The sequence below is a fragment of the Ochotona princeps genome, chromosome 19, assembly GCF_030435755.1.
Source record: "Ochotona princeps isolate mOchPri1 chromosome 19, mOchPri1.hap1, whole genome shotgun sequence".
In the NCBI taxonomy this organism is placed as follows: Eukaryota; Metazoa; Chordata; class Mammalia; order Lagomorpha; family Ochotonidae; genus Ochotona; species Ochotona princeps.
Window position 1 is genome coordinate 47,595,525 of NC_080850.1, and position 19,096 is coordinate 47,614,620.

Below are 19,096 nucleotides of genomic sequence, written 5' to 3' on the forward strand. Positions count from 1 at the left end.
GAATTCTATGAAACAGTGAAAAAATTACAAACAACCCTGCTTAAAACACTTCTAAAGCAAAACCAAAGCAAAATCTCAAGGGAATATTTCCAAACTCATTTATGAGATCAGCATTATCCTGACAGCAAAGTCAAAGACACAGCAAGATAACAACGTGCCAAAACCCTGGGCCGGACATCTCTGCAAAGGCCTCACCAAAAAAGTGGCAAATTAAACTGAACAGGAACACAAAAAACTATATACCATGACCAAGAGGGGTTAATTCCTAAATGCAAAAGGTGCTTAACATAAACAAATCAATCAACGTGATACTACAGGAACAGAATGAAAGACAAAAAAGAAAAAAACCCCATATGATCATCTTAAGAAAAGACAACTGACAGCAGAACACTGTCCTTTCATGACAAAAACTATCAGCAAAAGCTACTCGACATAATGTGGGTCATTTGTCCAAAGCTTATAGAAAAACTGAACATGTTCCCCTAAGATCTGTACAAGGCAAGAATGCCAGTTCTATCTTAACACAGTAACACAGCACAGGAAAAACAGCAAGACAACCAACATCTAAAAAAGGAATGCAAGCTGGAAAGGATGAAAAACCTCTTCCTACTTATACATTATATGATTCTGTGTGTTGAAACTCTAGGTTCCATTAAAAACACACCTTAAAATGAATAAGTAAATTCAGTTAAGTAGCAGAATACAAAAATCAAAGTATAAAAACTCAATAGCAGGACCAGCACAATGGCTCAACCAACTAATCCTCCACCTCCAAGCATGGAATACCATATGGGTACCGCTTTGGGTCCCGGTGGTTGCACTTCCCATCCAGCTCCCTGCTTGTGGCCTGGGAAAGCAGTAAAGGACGGCCCAAAGCCTTGGGACCCTGCACTTGCGTGGGAGAGCTGGAGGAAGCTCCTGGCTCCTGGCTTCTGATCAGCCTCTGGAACCAGTGCCATGGCATCGCAAGCTAAGCCTGTGTGTGCAGTGCTGGCACCCACATATGAGCACCAGTTCGAGTCCCGGCTGCCCTACTTTTGAACCAGCTCCTTGCCTGTGGCCTGGGAAAGCAGCAGAATATGGCCCATGTCCCTGGGCCCCTGCACCCATATGGGAGACCTGGTAGAAGTTCCAGGCTCCTGGCTTCAAATCAGCTCAGCTCCACCCATTGCAGCCATTTGGGGAGAGAATCAACAGATGGAAGATCTCTCTCTGTATCTCTCCTTCTCTCTCTGTTAACTCCACCTTTCAAACAAAAACAAAACAAATATTGGGGGGAAAGGGGAAGCCTCTGCACAGAAAAGGAAACAATTAACAAAATGGAAGTCAGCCTATTGACCAAGGAAAACGTTTGCAAATGACATATCTGATGCAGGATAATATCCAAAATAAAGAACATATACAACTCAACAGCCCCGAATAATAACAATCCAATTAAAATATAACCAAAGGACCTGAATAGGTAGTTCACCAATGAAGACAGAAAAATGACCAGCAGTTACATGAAAAACTGCTGATTGTTACCAACTAACAAGAAAATGCAAATAACAATGGTAATGAGAAATCACTTCATAACTGTTAGAACAGCTAATGTCAAAAGACAGCAGACAACAAGCGTTGGTAGGAGTGTGAAGAAACCCTGTATACTGCTGCTGGGACACCAAGTGGTACAGCCGCTACTTCCAGCAGTATGGGTTCATCATAAAATCACAGGAACAACACTATGGGACCCAGAAACCCCCTGCTGGGTCTATATCCAAAAGAAATTAAATCAGTATTCTAAACAGACATCCTGTCCCATGTGCACTATTCACAATGACCAAGATACAGAAACAATCTACCAATGGATTTTTTTTTAAAGATTTATTATTATTGGAAAGCTGGATATACAGAGAGGAGGAGAGACAGAGAGGAAGATCTTCCATCCGATGTTTCACTCCCCAAGTGAGCCGCAACAGGCCGGTGCGCCGATCCGAAGCCGGGAACCAGGAACCTCTTCCGGGTCTCCCACGCAGGTGCAGGGTCCCAAAGCTTCACCAATGGATTTTAAATGAACTCTAAGGCCAGTGCTGCAGTGAAGCAGTTAAAGCCACAACCACAGCACCCACATTCCAAATGGATCCAGTTCAGGTTCCAGCTGCTCCACATCTAAGCTGCTCTCTGCTGATGTACCCAGTAAAGCAGTGGGCGACGTCCCTCGGCTTGCGTCCCTGCACCCATGTGGAAGCTCCAGCTGCGCAGGCCTGGCCCAGCCGCGGCCACTACAGCCACTGTAATGAACCAGCACATGGAAGAGCTCTGCCTCTCCCTCTCTCTTTGTAACTCTGACTTTAAAATAATAAATAAATAAGTAAATAAATCTTTTTTAAAGCCATAGGACATCTGTAGGTGCACAAACACTCACACACACACACACACACACACACACAAACACTTTAATCAGCCTTAGAAAAGAAGGTGTACTATTTGTAACAACATGGACAAGTCCGGAGGACATTATGCCAAATGAAAGCAACCAGCACAGAGGGAAACCACTACAGGACTTCACCTGCGTGTGTGGAGCTGAGGTCTCCAGGGACAGAGCAGCAGAGGAAACAAGGCCAAAGGGCACAGACTTGCAGTCACCCCAAATGAATGAGCCTAGAGATCTCATGCAGAGAATGAGGCTGGTCACACATGTTGCAGCACATACAGAGCACACACTGAGAAAAGAGGCAAGATGATACACTGTACATGCTCTCAAAAGGCAAGGTGATAAACAGACTAATTTATGTAACTGCAATAAATTATTTTACTATGTATTTATATACCAGAACAGTATGGTATATACCTTCAAATTATGTAAAAAAAAAAAAAAAGCCATCTAGCAATATTAAATGTATGAGAGGCTGGCTTTTTTTTCTTTCAAACACTTATTTATTTGAAGGGCAGAGTTACAGAGAGAAAAAGGGAGATACAGAGAGAGAGAGAGAGATTGGCACGTGTTCTGTCTGCTAGTTCAGACCCTAAATGGCCGCCATAGCAAGGGCTGGGCCAGGCGGAAGCCAGGGACCAGCAGCTTCAGCCGTCTCCCCCGCGGGAGTAGTGACCCAAGCACCTGGGCCATCTTCCACTGCTTTCTCAGGCATTTCAGCAGGGAGTGGGATCAGAGCAGCAGCCAGGCTTGAAGCGGCACCCTTATGGGATGCTGGTACCACAGGAGCAGCCTAACCGACTATTACACTCGAATTATGTTCTGTCTGCTGGATTGTTACACTGGTATCATCAATTACGAATAAAAAAAGATTCTTTAGTGTGATACACACTAATAAAAATGTGACATGGGAAACCTGAAAAACACAAACTGGAAAATTTATACCTGTTCATGAAAATAGCTCAGGAAGAAAATACTTCAATAAGCCAATATCAACACCATCTTAAAGCAGATGAAATATTTTTCATTATGTTTGAATTATATAACTTAGTTGTTGCTTTTGATTTCTAAAAAACATTTATTTGTTTGAAAGACAGAACGACAAAGACAAAAGGGAAAAACAGAGAAAGATTTTCCATCTGCTGGTTCACTCCCCAAATGGCCTTTCACTGACGAACATGCAAAGAAAAGAATGGTATTTAGAATCTGCATAACTATAATCTTACGAAGAAAACAGAATGACAATAAAATCTTGCACTTAAAAACAGTTTTCAACACATTCAAACATATATACATTGTACAGAATCGACTGCCGGTAATTAGTTCGGCCAACTTAATGCAGTACCCAAGCAGTGAATGAGCACAGACTCCAAAGAAGCTGTCCAGCCTCAAATCCTGTGTCTGCTGCTTAATAGTTGTATAATTGGGAAAATCATCCAAGCTTCCATTTATCAATAAAATAAGGATAACAGGAACATATCTGGATGAGATGTCTTAAACATTATGCCTGGTACAGAGTAAACACTAGGAAATAGTTTTGTTTGGCTTTTTTCTCACTCTGGGACATTTAGACACAGAAGGCCAGGTATCAAGAGGCCTTTATTCACATAAAATCACAGCCACCTGTCCAGAAGGGACCTTCTTCCACCTGAGTATACTCCGCTGGACATGGAGAGATGGACATGTTTTCTTGCCAAGCTGACTTACTCTCATTTGCTGCCAAGGGGAGTGAAGACAGGGAAACACGGGCTCTTCAGAGACGTTGCTATGGCTTGCACAGGGAGGAATTAGGACGGCGGAAACTCAGGTCAAGGACAGTGTTCAACGGTGGTGATAGGGACGGAATACCCTCATGAAGGGGAGACCCCAGGACGACACGCTGGGACCTCTCACAAAGGGAGCAGGGCTGTAGCACACAGAGGCCCAAGGCGGCTCCTCTGTGAAGTCCTGGGCTGCCCTGGGCTCCAGAACCAAGGGTCAAAAGCAACCTCCTTTCTTTATAATTCACCCAGTCTGTGGCACAGCAGAATTTAATAGCAACAAAAAAAGACTAAAACAGACATGAAAAAAATTTCTAAAGCCATGCCTCAACAAAGCACAATTGTCCTGACTAGTGAATTTTCTGGGAAAGATTCAATAAGAGGAAAATTTAAGTGCATTAGGATATACACATCTAAAATGTTGATATCATTAAAATTATCAGTATTTGTTTCCTATAACATTGCTACTCTCTATGTAGAAATTTCAGAGGAATATAAACAATCTGGAAGTAGTTACACTTAACCTGTATGGCCAATTACCTTGGGTTTTTTCTTCATTGTTTTTTTCTCACAAATATATTAATACAAGTAACAGAATATAACAAAAAGGGCAACAGTGAAAAAGGATATTTTAAATCAACTTCCTTTTGGCATATGAGCCTATACAAATTAACAAAAGCTGAATCATAGTGACTTCATTTGTTTATTCTATACATATCTGATTAATAAGCATTAATTCTGCAGGTGGAAACAAGAGAACTCCATTGTTACATACAGATTAGAAATGGAAACACTTAACATTTTCCATAACTACTGACTTGACAAATTATTTTGAGTGCTATTTCAAACAAGGCTGTGTATGCCAGAAAAAAGAAACGGGCTAAGTAAAGCACTCTGCTGCCCCCTAATGAAACAGACCTGAAAAAGCAAGACGCCCAGAACACGTTTTGATGTATCTGTGGAACAGGAAAATAACTTAACCTTACAGAATGGAGCAAACAACCAACTGAAAACAACTAGAATATACATCAAAACACTGCAGGAAAGTTACAATCAGCTTGTTTGGAGATAAAATTAGTAGCAAAACAGGAAAGCCACGAGACAGAAATACTGTAGAAGGAGACCCGAGTCAGACAATGTTATCTGGAGCGATAGCCAGTGAGCCGCACTGCACACCCGTTGCCATGGGTGCAATGGAGGAGCAACAGGAGAAAAAGGGCTCCGTAGCAGCCACGCTCTGAACTACAGAGATGAAAATGCGGGGAACTCCCTAAAAAATTCCCTCACAACTTTCATGGGCCTTGGCCTTCTCAGAAGCATTTCAAAGTATGCATATTTTCAGGATAATTTCACCTTGTAAATTAAGCACATTTAAAATATTTTTATCTAACATTTTCTTGTTTCAAATGAATGCCAACTCCATAGGGATGACAAGTTTGTACTTCATGTTACTTTGTATTACAAACTTAGCATTGGTAACTTTTGATCTTTCTTTTAATAAAAGCTCTCTCTTTAACTGTTTTTTTTAATGATGTATTAAATCCTGTTCAATTTACCAAATATTTTAACCTGGTAAGAATTCCTGAATCCTCACTTTACTGAACACATCAAATATTTAAGCAGAAAACAGTTTATAATCCTTAATGAGTTGCATAAAAATGCACATCAAGGAACCAGATACATGAAGTAAGAAGACAAAGAGCAGGACAGTACATCATACGGAGACCCACAGCAAGGGCTAGGCGAGGGAGGCAGACGGGCGTGGTAGGAAACGTGCCCTGGCAGCGAGGGCTCCCGACATGGCTTGCACACGGGCAGGTTTCTCCCGAGGCTGACAGAGGGCTCTGATGCCACTGCGGGCTACCCCACTTGACACAGGGCCACAGCAGGCAGAGGCAAGACAAGCAAGCAGCGGGGTGTGCGCCCACGACGACAAGCACCCGGCTCTGAGACTTGCCTGCTGCTCTCCCTCCTGGGGTTGCCCCGCTGTGGAAGTGGGTCCCCGCTCTGCAACGGGGGAGGACCCAACAAGCACGGGGCTTCGGGGCGCAACACCCCACAACAGCAACATGCAGAAAAGGACCAATTTGCTCAAGTCTACTTCCCAGAGAAGTGGGGTTTCACATCTGTCCTGTCTTCCTGAATAACCTGAACTGAAAACATGATTGTTTCATGAGAAGCCTTACTCATTCATTCCTACTGCCTAAAGAAGTGAGACAGGCATCATCTGAAGCTGTAACAAAGGGGCTGCGAGGACCAGACCAAACCAAAGTCCAGCACGTCAGTCAGGCCACCTGCAGCATTCTCAATAGATGGTCAACACTCCACAGAGAAACCTCTTTCAGAGACTGGTCACAAGAAACGCAGCAGAGAAGCTGGCTGTTGGGAAGGGCAGGAGTGCATTTTCCCTCACAGAAGAGTCCCACTCCAACCACTGGGTTTGGCTCATTGTCCTCAGCCAAAAGCAATGCCTGCCCCAGCCACGGGACAAGCGCAGGACTTTCTGGATTGCTGCTTCCTTCCAAGTCCCAGTAAATATAAATACAAAAAAAAAGCACCCCCCCCAAAAAAAAAACAGGGAGTAGGAACGTAAGTAGGGAGAAACGGTGAGGACTGAACCAGAATTGAGTCCAGCAGGGAAGCTGGTTTGCGGCAGCAGGACGCCTCACTGCTGTTGCCCACAGCAGTTAGTGTTTGTTGATCACTCACTGATGACTGAGGACTAAGCCCCTTGGCTGGACTGCTCACAACAATCCCGTGAAAAAGGCGCTACTGCCCCACTCTACAGGTAAGAAGACCAAGTGCCATGCCCCGAGTGATTCCACTGTCAACTGCAGAACACAATGTACCAGCATGACGCTTAACCACAAGTTTAGGAAATGAACAGATGTGGTAAGCTCACATGTTATCTGAGATGAAAGTCAACCGATGAGCCTGTCACCACGTAACCCGGGCATGGCGCTGCACCTAGTTCTTCACGCAGACAGAAAAAATGCATGATAAAATAGGGCAGGGTGCGAGTGCTAACAGGGCAACGGCGCCCTCACCCTCAGCGCCCTCTACAACACACCTTCCCTCCAGTGCCCTCACCCTCCAGTGCCCTCTACAACACACCTTCCCTCCAGTGCCCTTACCCTCCGGCACCCTCACCCTCAGTGTCCTCACCCTCCAGCGCCCTCACCCTCAGTGCCCTCACCCTCAGTGTCCTCACCCTCCAGCGCCCTCACCCTCCAGCACCCTCACCCTCTGGCGCCCTCACCCTCCAGCGCCCTCACCCTCAGTGCCCTCACCCTCCAGCGCCCTCACCCTCAGTGCCCTCACCCTCCAGCGCCCTCACCCTCCGGCGCCCTCACCCTCAGTGTCCTCACACTCCAGTGCCCTCACCCTCCAGCGCCCTCACCCTCAGCGCCCTCTACAACACACCTTCCCTCCAGCGCACTCACCCTCAGAGCCCTCTACAACACACCTTCCCTCCAGCGCACTCACCCTCAGCGCCCTCACCCTCAGTGCCCTCACCCTCAGTGTCCTCACCCTCAGTGCCCTCACCCTCCGGCGCCCTCCCCCTCCGGCGCCCTCACCCTCAGTGTCCTCACCCTCCGGTGCCCTCACCCTCCGGCGCCCTCACACTCCAGTGCCCTCACCCTCCAGCGCACTCACCCTCAGAGCCCTCTACAACACACCTTCCCTCCGGCGCACTCACCCTCAGCGCCCTCACCCTCAGTGCCCTCACCCTCAGAGCCCTCTACAACACACCTTCCCTCCAGCGCACTCACCCTCAGCGCCCTCACCCTCAGTGCCCTCACCCTCAGTGTCCTCACCCTCAGTGCCCTCACCCTCAGTGTCCTCACCCTCAGTGCCCTCACCCTCCGGCGCCCTCCCCCTCCGGCGCCCTCTACAACACCTTCCCTTCCCCGATCAAACCAACCGCTGTAACCTCTCCGCCCTCAGATCACAACAACACCTCATTCTCAGCTTTATCTTATTGATCTTAAAATGAAAAAAATAAGCTATAAACTAGGAGGAAAAACTCCTTCTTTCTTTCTTCTCTTAAAAAGATAATCAAATACCAAAAACAACAAATAGATGTCATTAAATCAAAAGTACATATTTCTCCGGAAATTATGGTCCCTAGCTATTCTCCAATCTTTGATAATGCTAAAGGAAAAATCACCATGTGGTAGAAAATCAATGCAAACATCTGTTTTTTAAGAACTGCGTTTTACATGTGCACACACATGCCCATGGAACCACAGTCCAACCATCTTCAGACCCCAGGTACCGGCCGGCATTATTGCTTCTGCATCCGTGTACGGCAAACACCAAGACAACCAGGGACAGTCAAGAACATTCAAAATACTAAAATCATAATTTTATAGATTCTTGATCAAATCTTTACAGCGCATAATTTAAAGCCAAGACTATTAAAAACTGTTGTAAGAAAGGTATCTTACAGAATAAGCTATTTATTCAGCAAGTTTTAAAAAAAAATGATATTTAAATCTGACATCAAATCCTGACACAAATAAAGATACTTCAATAATATAAACCCTGGGTGAATTGTAACCATGTTACAGCTAAATTTTAAATCCAGCTGTCAAGGACCCTGTCAACAGTGAAGTACAAGGCCTAACAAACAGAAGATGCCCCAAGCAAGCCTCAGTGGGCCGCCTCACCACACCTTACCTTGGAATCCTCGCTGCTCACTCCCAGCTGTAGCACGGCCTGGGGAGCCTTCAGCTTCGTCTGAGCAGAGTGAGCCATCTGAAGGTTAAGCTGCCATCCCACAGTCTCCAGCTAAAAGGCAAGTACAGAATGGAGTCAGGTGGCACAGAAGGAGGAGGCGGTCAGTTTCAGGTAAGGCTCCACTCTCAGCAATGAACGTGCACAGGAAGCCGGATCCTGGCGCCTTCAACCCACACACTCTGTCCTTCTCCCTCGGAACTCACTGCACTGGCCTCCTCCCGTCTGTCAAAAGCAACAGTAAAAGTGATCCTTGGGCCCGGCGTAACAGAGTAGCAGTTAAAGTCCTCGCCTCAAACACGCTGGGATCTCATATGGGCGCTGGTTCTAATCCCGACGGCCCCGCTTCCCATCCAGCTCCCTGCTTGTGGTCTGGGAAAGCAGTCCAGGACGGCCCAAAGCCGTGGGACCCTGCACCCACAAAGGAGACCCGGAAGAGGCCCCAGGCTCCTGGCTTCAGATTGGCTCAGTTCCAGCCACTGTGGCCACTTGGGGAGGAGATCTTCCTCTCTGACTCTCCTTCTCTCTGTGTATATCTGCCTTTCCAGTAAAAATAAATAAATCTTTTTTAAAAAAGTGATCCTTAAATATAATCCATTCTAAAAACAAAACTGTAAGACTAAGCCAACAAGAGTCCTAAAGGAACCAACAGTTTTGAAATAGGAAACTGCTATTCTAAAAACCAACAATTCAAAAATAGTTACCAAATTTCAACTAGCAACCAACACGCACAAAGGGCAGAATGAAAACCAGTCTAATGACTTTCAATTATCTTTGAAAACTCTGCACCAGGTTGAATACAGAGAAGGCTTTTTTTTTCTTTATTAATTTAGAGGGACACTGAAGTACCCAGAGGCAAGAGGGGCGTGCGTTTATGCACAGGCAGATGGGCGCAGAGACAGGCAACGAACTGATACCCACGGGCCAGCAGGTGCTGCCCAACAGACTCACACTTCCCAGAGCACTCCACTTGGCCTTGTTATGGCAGAAACTAATTAGAATGTTTCTTTTCAATTTATTAGTGCAACAGCAAAATTTAATCAGGTAAGTCGAAAACAAGCCAGGAAACACCATGGCAGCTTGGTTTTTCTTAGCAAACACAAAGCAGCACAAACACAGCTTATTGAACTTGACAACTCGCCGCTTCCTCCAACCTCAGAAGTATAAGGTTTCAGACAGAATCTCCTATAAAGCTCAAGTATCGGCATTTAGGGGAGCTGCATGAAAGCCAACTGTCACGGGCCTCTGCCAAGCTGACCCTAGTAATGGATTTAGTAAAAACCACCTAAGCCATCCTGAGGAAGAGTGCCAGCCTCCCAACAGCTTCTGCCTGACCAGAATACTCATCATGCAACATGAAAGACTTCAACAGCTAAACTCACAGCAGTGACTCAAAGCCAAGCTGAAAGAGAGAGCAATGGCAGCATTATCTATCCCAGAGAGAACGAGATGAGAAAATAAAGATACAGTTCTGCTCTTTCTGGCACTGAAGTTTTTAGAGGCTATGGTCAACAGGGGAGAAGATGTAGAGATATAATCCCTAATACCTAATCAGCAAGAAATCAACCTACTGGTGCCTGCCGGCTCGGCTCCTTCATCTGGCTTGCGCAGTGGTTACAGCAGCAGCCTCTAACAGCAGCCCACCACTATTTTTACAGTAACATACCATAAGACCTTCCGATGGAACAGGAATTAGCCGGGGAAGATGGCTGTCACGTAGGCACAAGCATCCTGGCACGTGCCATACCCTCACTGAAGAGCCCTTGCAGGTACTCCCGTGGGCCAGTATTCAAGGGGCTCCTACCCGTGCCCTTCAACATCATCGACCAATACTGTAAAGTGCACCCCTGTGAGGTCAGGCTTTGAATGAATGCCTGCAGTAGACACTGCACAGAGATGGGGCAGAGGAGCGAGAACGAGTGTGAGGCCTGAAGCCAGGGCTTTGGTTCACACTCAAGCACTCACCGAGCAGCGGCGTGACCCTGGCTAACTGCGGTCTTCCAAGGTCTTAGCCTCCCTACCCAAAGCAGAAGTGAATCTGGGATCTGCCCAGAGGCAGGAAGGGTCAAGCCACCACCTGTGGTGTCGGCACTCGACACCGCATAAGTTTGTGTCCAGGCTGCTCCCCTTCTGGTCCAGCTCCCTGCTTATCGCATGGGAAAAGCCACAGAAGATGCCCTAAGTGTCTGGGCCCCTGCCACCCGTTTAGGAGACCAGACGACGTTCCTGGGTCCTGACCTCCACCTGGCCCAGCCCTGAGTGTTGAGCCATCTGGGAAGCAAACTAACAAATACAAGCGCTCTCGCTCGCTCTCTGCCTCTCTCTGTCTCTCTGCCTCTCTCTGTTTCTCTCTCTCTTTCTGCTTCTCCCTCTCTCTCTGTCTCTCTGTAACTCTTTGAAATGAATAAATACATTCTTAAAAATAAAAGAAATACATCCACGTGAACTCCACTTCTTTAAGTCATTGATAACAACAAACACGAAAATGCATATTCACAGTATCACACTGAAAGGAATTTTAAGAAATTTTGGTCACCTGATTTTTTTCTGCAATACCAAAATGTTTTCCAAAAACAATGACCCGTTTCGGACTCTCACTATCTATCTCCTCCATGGACTACTTGCCTCCTATTTAAGCCCAATCTCGACATCCCATTTTTCTTCAAAATCTCCAACAGCTCCCTGATAAGAAGAAAATACAAGATCCCAACTCAGGAGCCTGGCACGCCAAAGCCTTCCGCATGCAGCGGCCACCTACCTGTCCGGTCTCGGGTTCCAACACCTTCCCAGCTACTCAAAGCCTCACACGCTGCAAATGTGGCCGCCATAGGGAAGGTAGTTTTTATGAGTCAAGACTTAACAAAGTGAGTCTTCTAAAATTTCCAGAGCCTTTTCTACTGAATTTTATGATGTAAAGAACATTTGTCCTGGGCCTATATGACACAATAATTTTTTTTAAAAAAAAATAATCAGCTAAAAATAAAATGGCTGAGCTCCTAGGACCAGGACCAAATATTCTATTACTATTTTATAGCTTAGAAACACAAAACAAACATAAACAATTGGCTGGGATACAAAATACGTGAGGGTTTTTTTTATATATACTACAATTGTAATCTTTCTCTAAGTTTCTCTAAGTTTGAAATGACATCAAAATCAAAAGTTACCAAATAGTAGTTCAAGTAAGAGACATCAGCCGACACTAGGTGGGGAAAGTTAGATTTGAAACTGGATAAATATTCCAAAGGATCGATCTACAAATACACTCTAGTTACCCAAGAAAGGAAGTAATTATGGAGTGGAAGAAGCCCCTCCTTGGGGAATATCACCAAGAAGAGGCCTTGAACTTGAGGTCCCTCTTCTAGGTGGGTATCTGGTAAAGGTTACAACCACTAGTTTATCCTTCTAACCAAAAAGTTGTACATGCAGTGTGAACATGAGGAAACAACAGAAAGATAAAAAATGAGAAAACTCCTACAAAGTAAGCGGACACATACAGGTCCTAGGCCCACTGAGTGGCCCAGTGGCTCTGCTCCCAGCTACCATGCCTGGGAAAGCAGCAGTCTGGCCTCAGAGCTTGGATTCCTGCCACTCAGCTGGGAGATCCACACAGCTCCTGGCACTGCCACCATGGAGAGGTGAACCAGCACACAGAAGTCCTCTGCCCAGACCTCCGCCAGCTCTGTTTCTCTCTCTCTCTCTCTGTACTGGCACCTCTCAGCAGCTGTTGCTGGGGTTGTGCTTTCTCTTCAGGATTGCACAGACAGAGCCAAGCTTCACTCCCTGCTCCAATTTCTGGAACAAATGCTTCAGGATCCTGTTCAAAGTTTCCATTGAAAGCTCACTATCATTTGTATTTGATCTGGGCTTGGCAGCTCTGGCGTCCACCAAGCAGGGTTTGTACCACTTCAAGTCTGCAGTGAGAACTGAGTCACCTGGACCAGTTGACATGTCCACAGTGTCAGCTACTATCTCTACTGCGAATCCCTGGTCCTTTCCAATTAGGGCACAAATGAGATGAGAGTTCTTCCTGTAAAGTGATGTGTGTGGTCTGTTGCCAAGGCCTCATCTTCCACATCACTCCATCCTTTCTTAAAACAAACCACCTCTTTGTAAAATGCTGACTTCTTTGGGGCACTGTCATCATGAACTTCTCGAAAAACATCAATGAGTTCACCATTCTTCTACCTTAGTTTTCCCATAACTTCAATGTTTGTGATTGCTCTGATTTAAATGAAAAGAATTCATATTTTCCTAAACTGATTCCTTTCTAACTAATTTCTAGTGCTCAGATTAGATACTATTCAGATAGTTTATCCCAAGCTAATATGAGTTCATTTGGCGATAAAAAAAATTTGAAATCTCTGCATACTTTGTTCACAGTACACACGTGTTATGAACTGTTCAAAAACTCCTCATATATTAAAACATTCAGAAACTATTTTTCTGTTTTCATTCATCTATCATCATCTTATCTGAAAGGCACAGAGACACAATCAAAGAGAGAGGTTCCACGTGCTGGTTTATTTCCTAACAGTGTGGGCCATGCAGAAGTTCTCCCATGGGGATGGCAGAAACCCAACTGCTTCCACCACCACCTGCCAGCTCCCAAGCTGCACAGCAGCCAGAAGGCAGAATTCACCGCAGGACAGGACCTGAACCTTAGCACTTCCACACTGGGGACGGCCTTCCCACATGGCACCTGCACCTCTGCACCAAATGCCAGTTCAAGACTCTAACACAATCTGCCTTCTTATTTCACTTTCAAATTTAAGTTTGAGACCCCCTCATTTCTCAACAAATGTGTTGGGTCAAAATTTTGCCAAAATAACTTAAAGTATAAGGAAAACAAGCCATTGGTATTTCTCATGTTCCAAAACCCATGTTGTAGCTGTTCAGTATGCTAGTTCTTATACATCTCACAATCCCATCTATTTTATAACTGGAAAATATCATTGCAGGAATCCTACACATGTACAGCTCAGCACAGAAACTGTATACCAGTACTTTCTCTTGTGAAATGTAAAAATTAGGAAGCCAATTATGTGTTTAAGAAGAATATATATCTAGCATTTTTTAACGTAGGTTTAAAATTAGCAAAATAATCTGGTTTTTTTTTCAACACTTCCTTTGGCTACTTATTCCTATACAATCTTGTGATAAATTATAGAAAGTTTTTAACTTAAAAAACAGCCTAGCTAGCCCGCCCTATGCCTGCAGCACCAACATCCCATATGGGCACTGGTTCATGTATTACTGCTCCACCTCCAATCTAGAACCCTGTTTCATGACCAGGAAAGCAGCAGAGGATGGCCCAAGGCCTGGGGACCCTGAATCCACGCAGAATCCCAAGAAGCTCCTGGCTCCCCACTTCGGATCAGTTCAGCTCGGGCAGTTACAGACATTTTGGGAATCAAACACGGAATAGAAGATTTTTTTTTTCTATCTGTCTCTCCTCTCACTGTAAAATCTGCCTTTCAAATAAAAACAAATACAGGGAGAATCCCAGTACCTATGAAACTGTGTCACATAATACAATGTAATTAATGAATTTAAAATAAAATTTAAAAAAAAAAAAAAAAAAAAAAAAAAAAAACAAATACAAATCTTTTTTTTTTAAGTCAACAAACAATACACATAACCTTTCAACAAAATACAAAAGCAGGTATCTGAGGATTCTCTACAGATCAAGAACACATGCTTGGGAGAATCTGTGCAAACGCCAGGCATCAGTAGTCCCCCAGGGGGTGCGGCTTCGCCCTGAGGTACAGGGGACAACTACAGCTTCGAGTCTGACATCTTTCTGGGTAAAAGTAGCAGGAGACCAAAACCTCCAGGGCTCACTGGGAATGAGGGAGGATGTGGAATAAGAAGATAAGGGCTGGGCTGCAGCATCTGTTGGCTGACATAAGAGGCAGGGTGGACCCAGCGATTTCAATTACCAGTGTGTGCGTAGGCTAATATGGGTGTTGAACTGAGCTGGACTCCAAACTGGCAAGTACACACTATAGTCAGGTCTGGGATCACTTCAGATAAGGTTTCTTTTGGGATCCCCTCCAACCATGGGGAGAATCACAGGAGCTGTGGTCTCAAAACAGCCTCCTCAGTGGCTCAGAGCAGTGGATGACACACGCACAGGCACATGGAGGACATCACAGTCCATTGGGTCTGCAGAGGACATCTGGTACCACAGCAGAGAATGGACGGCAGAACACATTGGTCAACTACCCCAGCCAAGCACTGACAGCAAATATTTGGGTGAACGAAGGCTCTAAGGTGGACTGTGTCAACCAATGGACCAGGTAGGACTTCCTCATCCTTGGAGCGGCAAGATCAACAGCACTTGAGCAGAAGCCTCAGAGCACACTCTACATCAGGAACCCTGGGATGACACGGGGTGGCCATTCCCCATCCCTGGGTACTGAGGCTTCTCCCCTTATCCCTCCCTCTTCCTCCCAGATACAGGAAGAAGAAAAAGAAAATTTGGAAGCAATGGTCTCACCTACTTTCCCCCAATCCTTGACTCTCCCCACCCTAATCAACTATGTAAACATCATAGTTAACAAAAGTAACTCGTTAAAAAATAAAGTTCAAAACGAGAAGAAAAAGAAGATTAAGGGAGGTCCTAAATTCCACATCCAAGCCACCCCTACTCTCCAGATGATTGTTAAGACAGAAGCGGTCGGGCTTGGCGGCGTGGCCTAGTGGCTAAGGTCCTTGCCTTGATCCCATATGGCCGCTGGTTCTAGTCCTGGCAGCTCCACTTCCTCTCTGTCTCTCCTCCTCTCAGTGTATCTGACTTTGTAATAAAAATAAAAAAAAATAAATCTTTAAAAAAAAAAAAAAAAAGACAGAAGCGGTCAACATAAAGCAGCTTGCAGCTCAGCGTGCCAGATTTAAGTCACCACTCGCCAAATAAATGGTAGTTTACAGTTTGAGCCATGCTGGGCTAACTGCCTTCAATGCAAAGCATCAGAGTAAAATAACAAGCTCGAGAACATAATGTTCACACTGTTGAAAACATAACCCAAAATTATCAACCTATGAGAAGTCAAGCAAATAGGACCTGGCCTCTAGGAAGAAAATAATAGAATCCAGAAGTGCCAACTCCATCAAGTATGTTCATTCAAGTAAGTGGAAATATGATCACAAAGAAAGAAAAAATAGAAAATTTCATCAAACAATCAGAAAAAGGAAAATCATAGAATTTAAAAGTAAAATAAGATGTAAAATTCACTAATTTAATCACAAGAAGATGGCAAAAATTCAATAATGAATGCAAAAATGCTGAAAACAAATTTTACAAAGAAAACAACATAGAAAAAAGCTTTTCTTCAAGTACATAGAACCTGAGACAATCAGTAAGGTCTACAATAGGATCATCTCTCAGTCCCCATGGGGGACTGGCTCCAGGATCCCCAGCAATACAAAAACCCATGGATGTACAAAATACTTCTACAGAATGATGTAGGATTTGCAAACAACTTACACACATCCTCCCACTGACTTCACGTCATCCCTGAATTACTTACAATACCTGCTTACATCACAAATACTATGCAAATGGTGACAGGTAACGTTGCTCAAGGAGTAACAACAAAAAAGAAAAGGCTGAGTGTACATACAGTCTTTTAAAGTACCTATGAGCGATGGCTGGTTGAATTCGTGGATGTGGAACCATGAATCCAGAGAGCCTGTTGTACATGCAATTGTAGTCGCACAATTAGAGGATGTAAATAGTTGAAGAGGAAAATATTTCAGGAAATAATGTAAGAAACGTCTCAAGTCTGGCAAAAGCATAAAGTACAGATATAAAAAAATTCAGAGAACTCCAATCACGGTAACTTAAAGAAACTCCATGCCCTGGTAAACTGTAAACCAACCACTGATGACCAAAAATAAAGGCACAAATTCCTGAAGGCATTTCAGGAGAAAACAATTCATCACGAGGCAAGAACCATATGGATAACTACAAACTTCTCATCAGAAACCAGAAACAACAACTACGGAGTGCTAGAAAAAAACAGGAACACAGAACCAATATGCCATGAAAATATCTTCCCGAGTGAAAATAAAATAGAAATATTCGCCTAACAACTTAAAAGATCTTTGTCACCTTCACACTAGACAGTAAGATACATCCAAGAATGTTTTTCAGGCTAATAAAAAAAATATTACCAAAAAACTCAAAACTTCAAGAATGAATAAAAATCACTCCAGGTGGCACATAAATGGGTGAATATAAAGCATATTTTTCTTTTAATTTCTACAAAACATGTGACTTTTCAAATGTCACCCTGTCATGTGGGTATGTACACATTTATGAAGGAACCTTCAAAGACTCACAACGTATATTAGATTTAAAAAACTATGCATGGATTTCAAAAAAAATTTAACAGAAATTCATTAGCTTTGTAGGATGCTCAAGCAGCCCAAACATAACACATGCATATGCAGACATAACTACAGCACCACGAGACTGCGCAGAACTACACGCATGCTCCTTAAAACAACGACTAACATGCAATGCAAAGAGATACCATTAAAAGCCAACAGAGAAAGTAAAATAAATTTCTGTTTTAAAACTCAAATAATGCAAAGGAAGACAAAAAGGAGGGAAATGAATAGCAAAACACAAAACTGAGGGAGAGAAACAAAAAAACAAACTAGAAACCACATCAATAAGCATTAAATACTCATGGTTCAAACATTCCAAATAACTTAACAAAGGACTGGATTTCAAAATGCTGAGACCCAATACATACAGTCCAAAAAATTTTATTTAAATATAATGGCACATACAGTGTGAAAGTAACTGGGTGGGGGCAAAAGGTATTCCAGGCAAACAGAAAGCAGACGAAGGCTGCAGCAGCTCTAACGTCAGACAGAACAGGCTTCCCATTCCAAAAGGCACTCGGAGGCTGGCACCTGGGATGCCAGCACCCTACAGAAGCACCTTTCCAGCCCAAGCTGCTGCACTTCTGATGTAGCTCCCTGCTGATATGCCTGGAAAAAGAGTGCTTCAACCCTGCCACCCCTGTGGGAGACACATGCAGTTCCAGGCTCCTGGCTGCAGCCTGATGGAGCTTTGGGTATCGCATCCATTTGGGGAGTGAACCAGCAGACAGATTCAATCAGTCTCTCTCTCTCCCTCTCCTTCTCTAACTCCGCCTTCAAAAAAACAAAAAACAAACAAACAAAACCCTTTAAAAGAAAAAAGCATTCTCCAAAAGATAATTTAAATCACTTGTATTTTTCTCCTGGATGACAGAGGAAGCCAAAGAAGGCTCTGCTTTAAATGCTGGTAGTCAAGACCTTGTGAGTCTCCTAACACATCTCCCAACAGAGGCGGAAGGAAGATCAAAGGCAGAATCCGTGATTTTCCACTTCCTATCCAAATTTTAAGAAGAAATTTCCATTGTTTTCTTCAGCACTCTAAGAGACGAGAGAGGAGGACTGAAAAAAAGAGGAATCTCAACAAAGGTCAAGACTTTGCAGCGACACTGGTAAAGACGGGCTAGCAGGACCAAGGGCTCTGCGACCCACATTCCTCAGCCATGAACTTGGCCAAGCATGAAAAGCTGCCCTTGTCACGTGACAGCAGTGGGATGAATCACTCCTCAAATGGTTGCTCCTCTCCTGAACTGACTTCCTTTTCAGGCTTACACGTCTGGATGTGGACTGAATCCACTTGATCGGATCCTTTTTCGTGAAGCCACTGAGCCTCCCAAATGAGAATGTCACTGGTCTTTCAGTCAACCAAATCTGCATCCCAATCCCGGTCCCAGAACTCCGAGGCTCTTGCCATGGTGCAAATCACCTACTCCTTGTAACTGTTGGCTTCTTAACATTAGGTAAGCTGGAGAAAATTAAATTTAACCACCACATAGGGTTTCTGTGGTGATAACAAACGCAAAAGTAGCAGCAGAGGACCTAACAAACAGCAAAAAACAAAACGTGTTACTTTCCAGCAGTCTCTCTTACTTCAAGATCAGTGCCAATTAGTTTCACAAAACTACTACCCTGTGCTCAACACATCTGTGAATCACAGTCCAGTCTCTGTGACCACGTCCCGGCAGCCCCTCAGCAGCGTGCAAGTGCAGCCTGGAACTCTAGCTTGTCTCTCACATCTTACTGCTTCTTTCCCCTTGTAATCACACACCTGCTTATCTGCAAATGAGTT

At 44.4% G+C, this 19,096-nt stretch overlaps 1 protein-coding gene across 1 annotated transcript in view; it reads right to left on the bottom strand.

Moving 5' to 3' along the window:
* The window catches only part of COMMD10 (COMM domain containing 10), a 129,649-nt gene that overhangs the window by 97,443 nt on the left and 13,110 nt on the right, over positions 1–19,096 (bottom strand). The window contains exon 5 of the mRNA XM_012927413.2: positions 8,857–8,967. Coding sequence (XP_012782867.2) covers positions 8,857–8,967 — 111 coding nt within the window. The remainder of the gene's footprint in view (positions 1–8,856; positions 8,968–19,096) is intronic.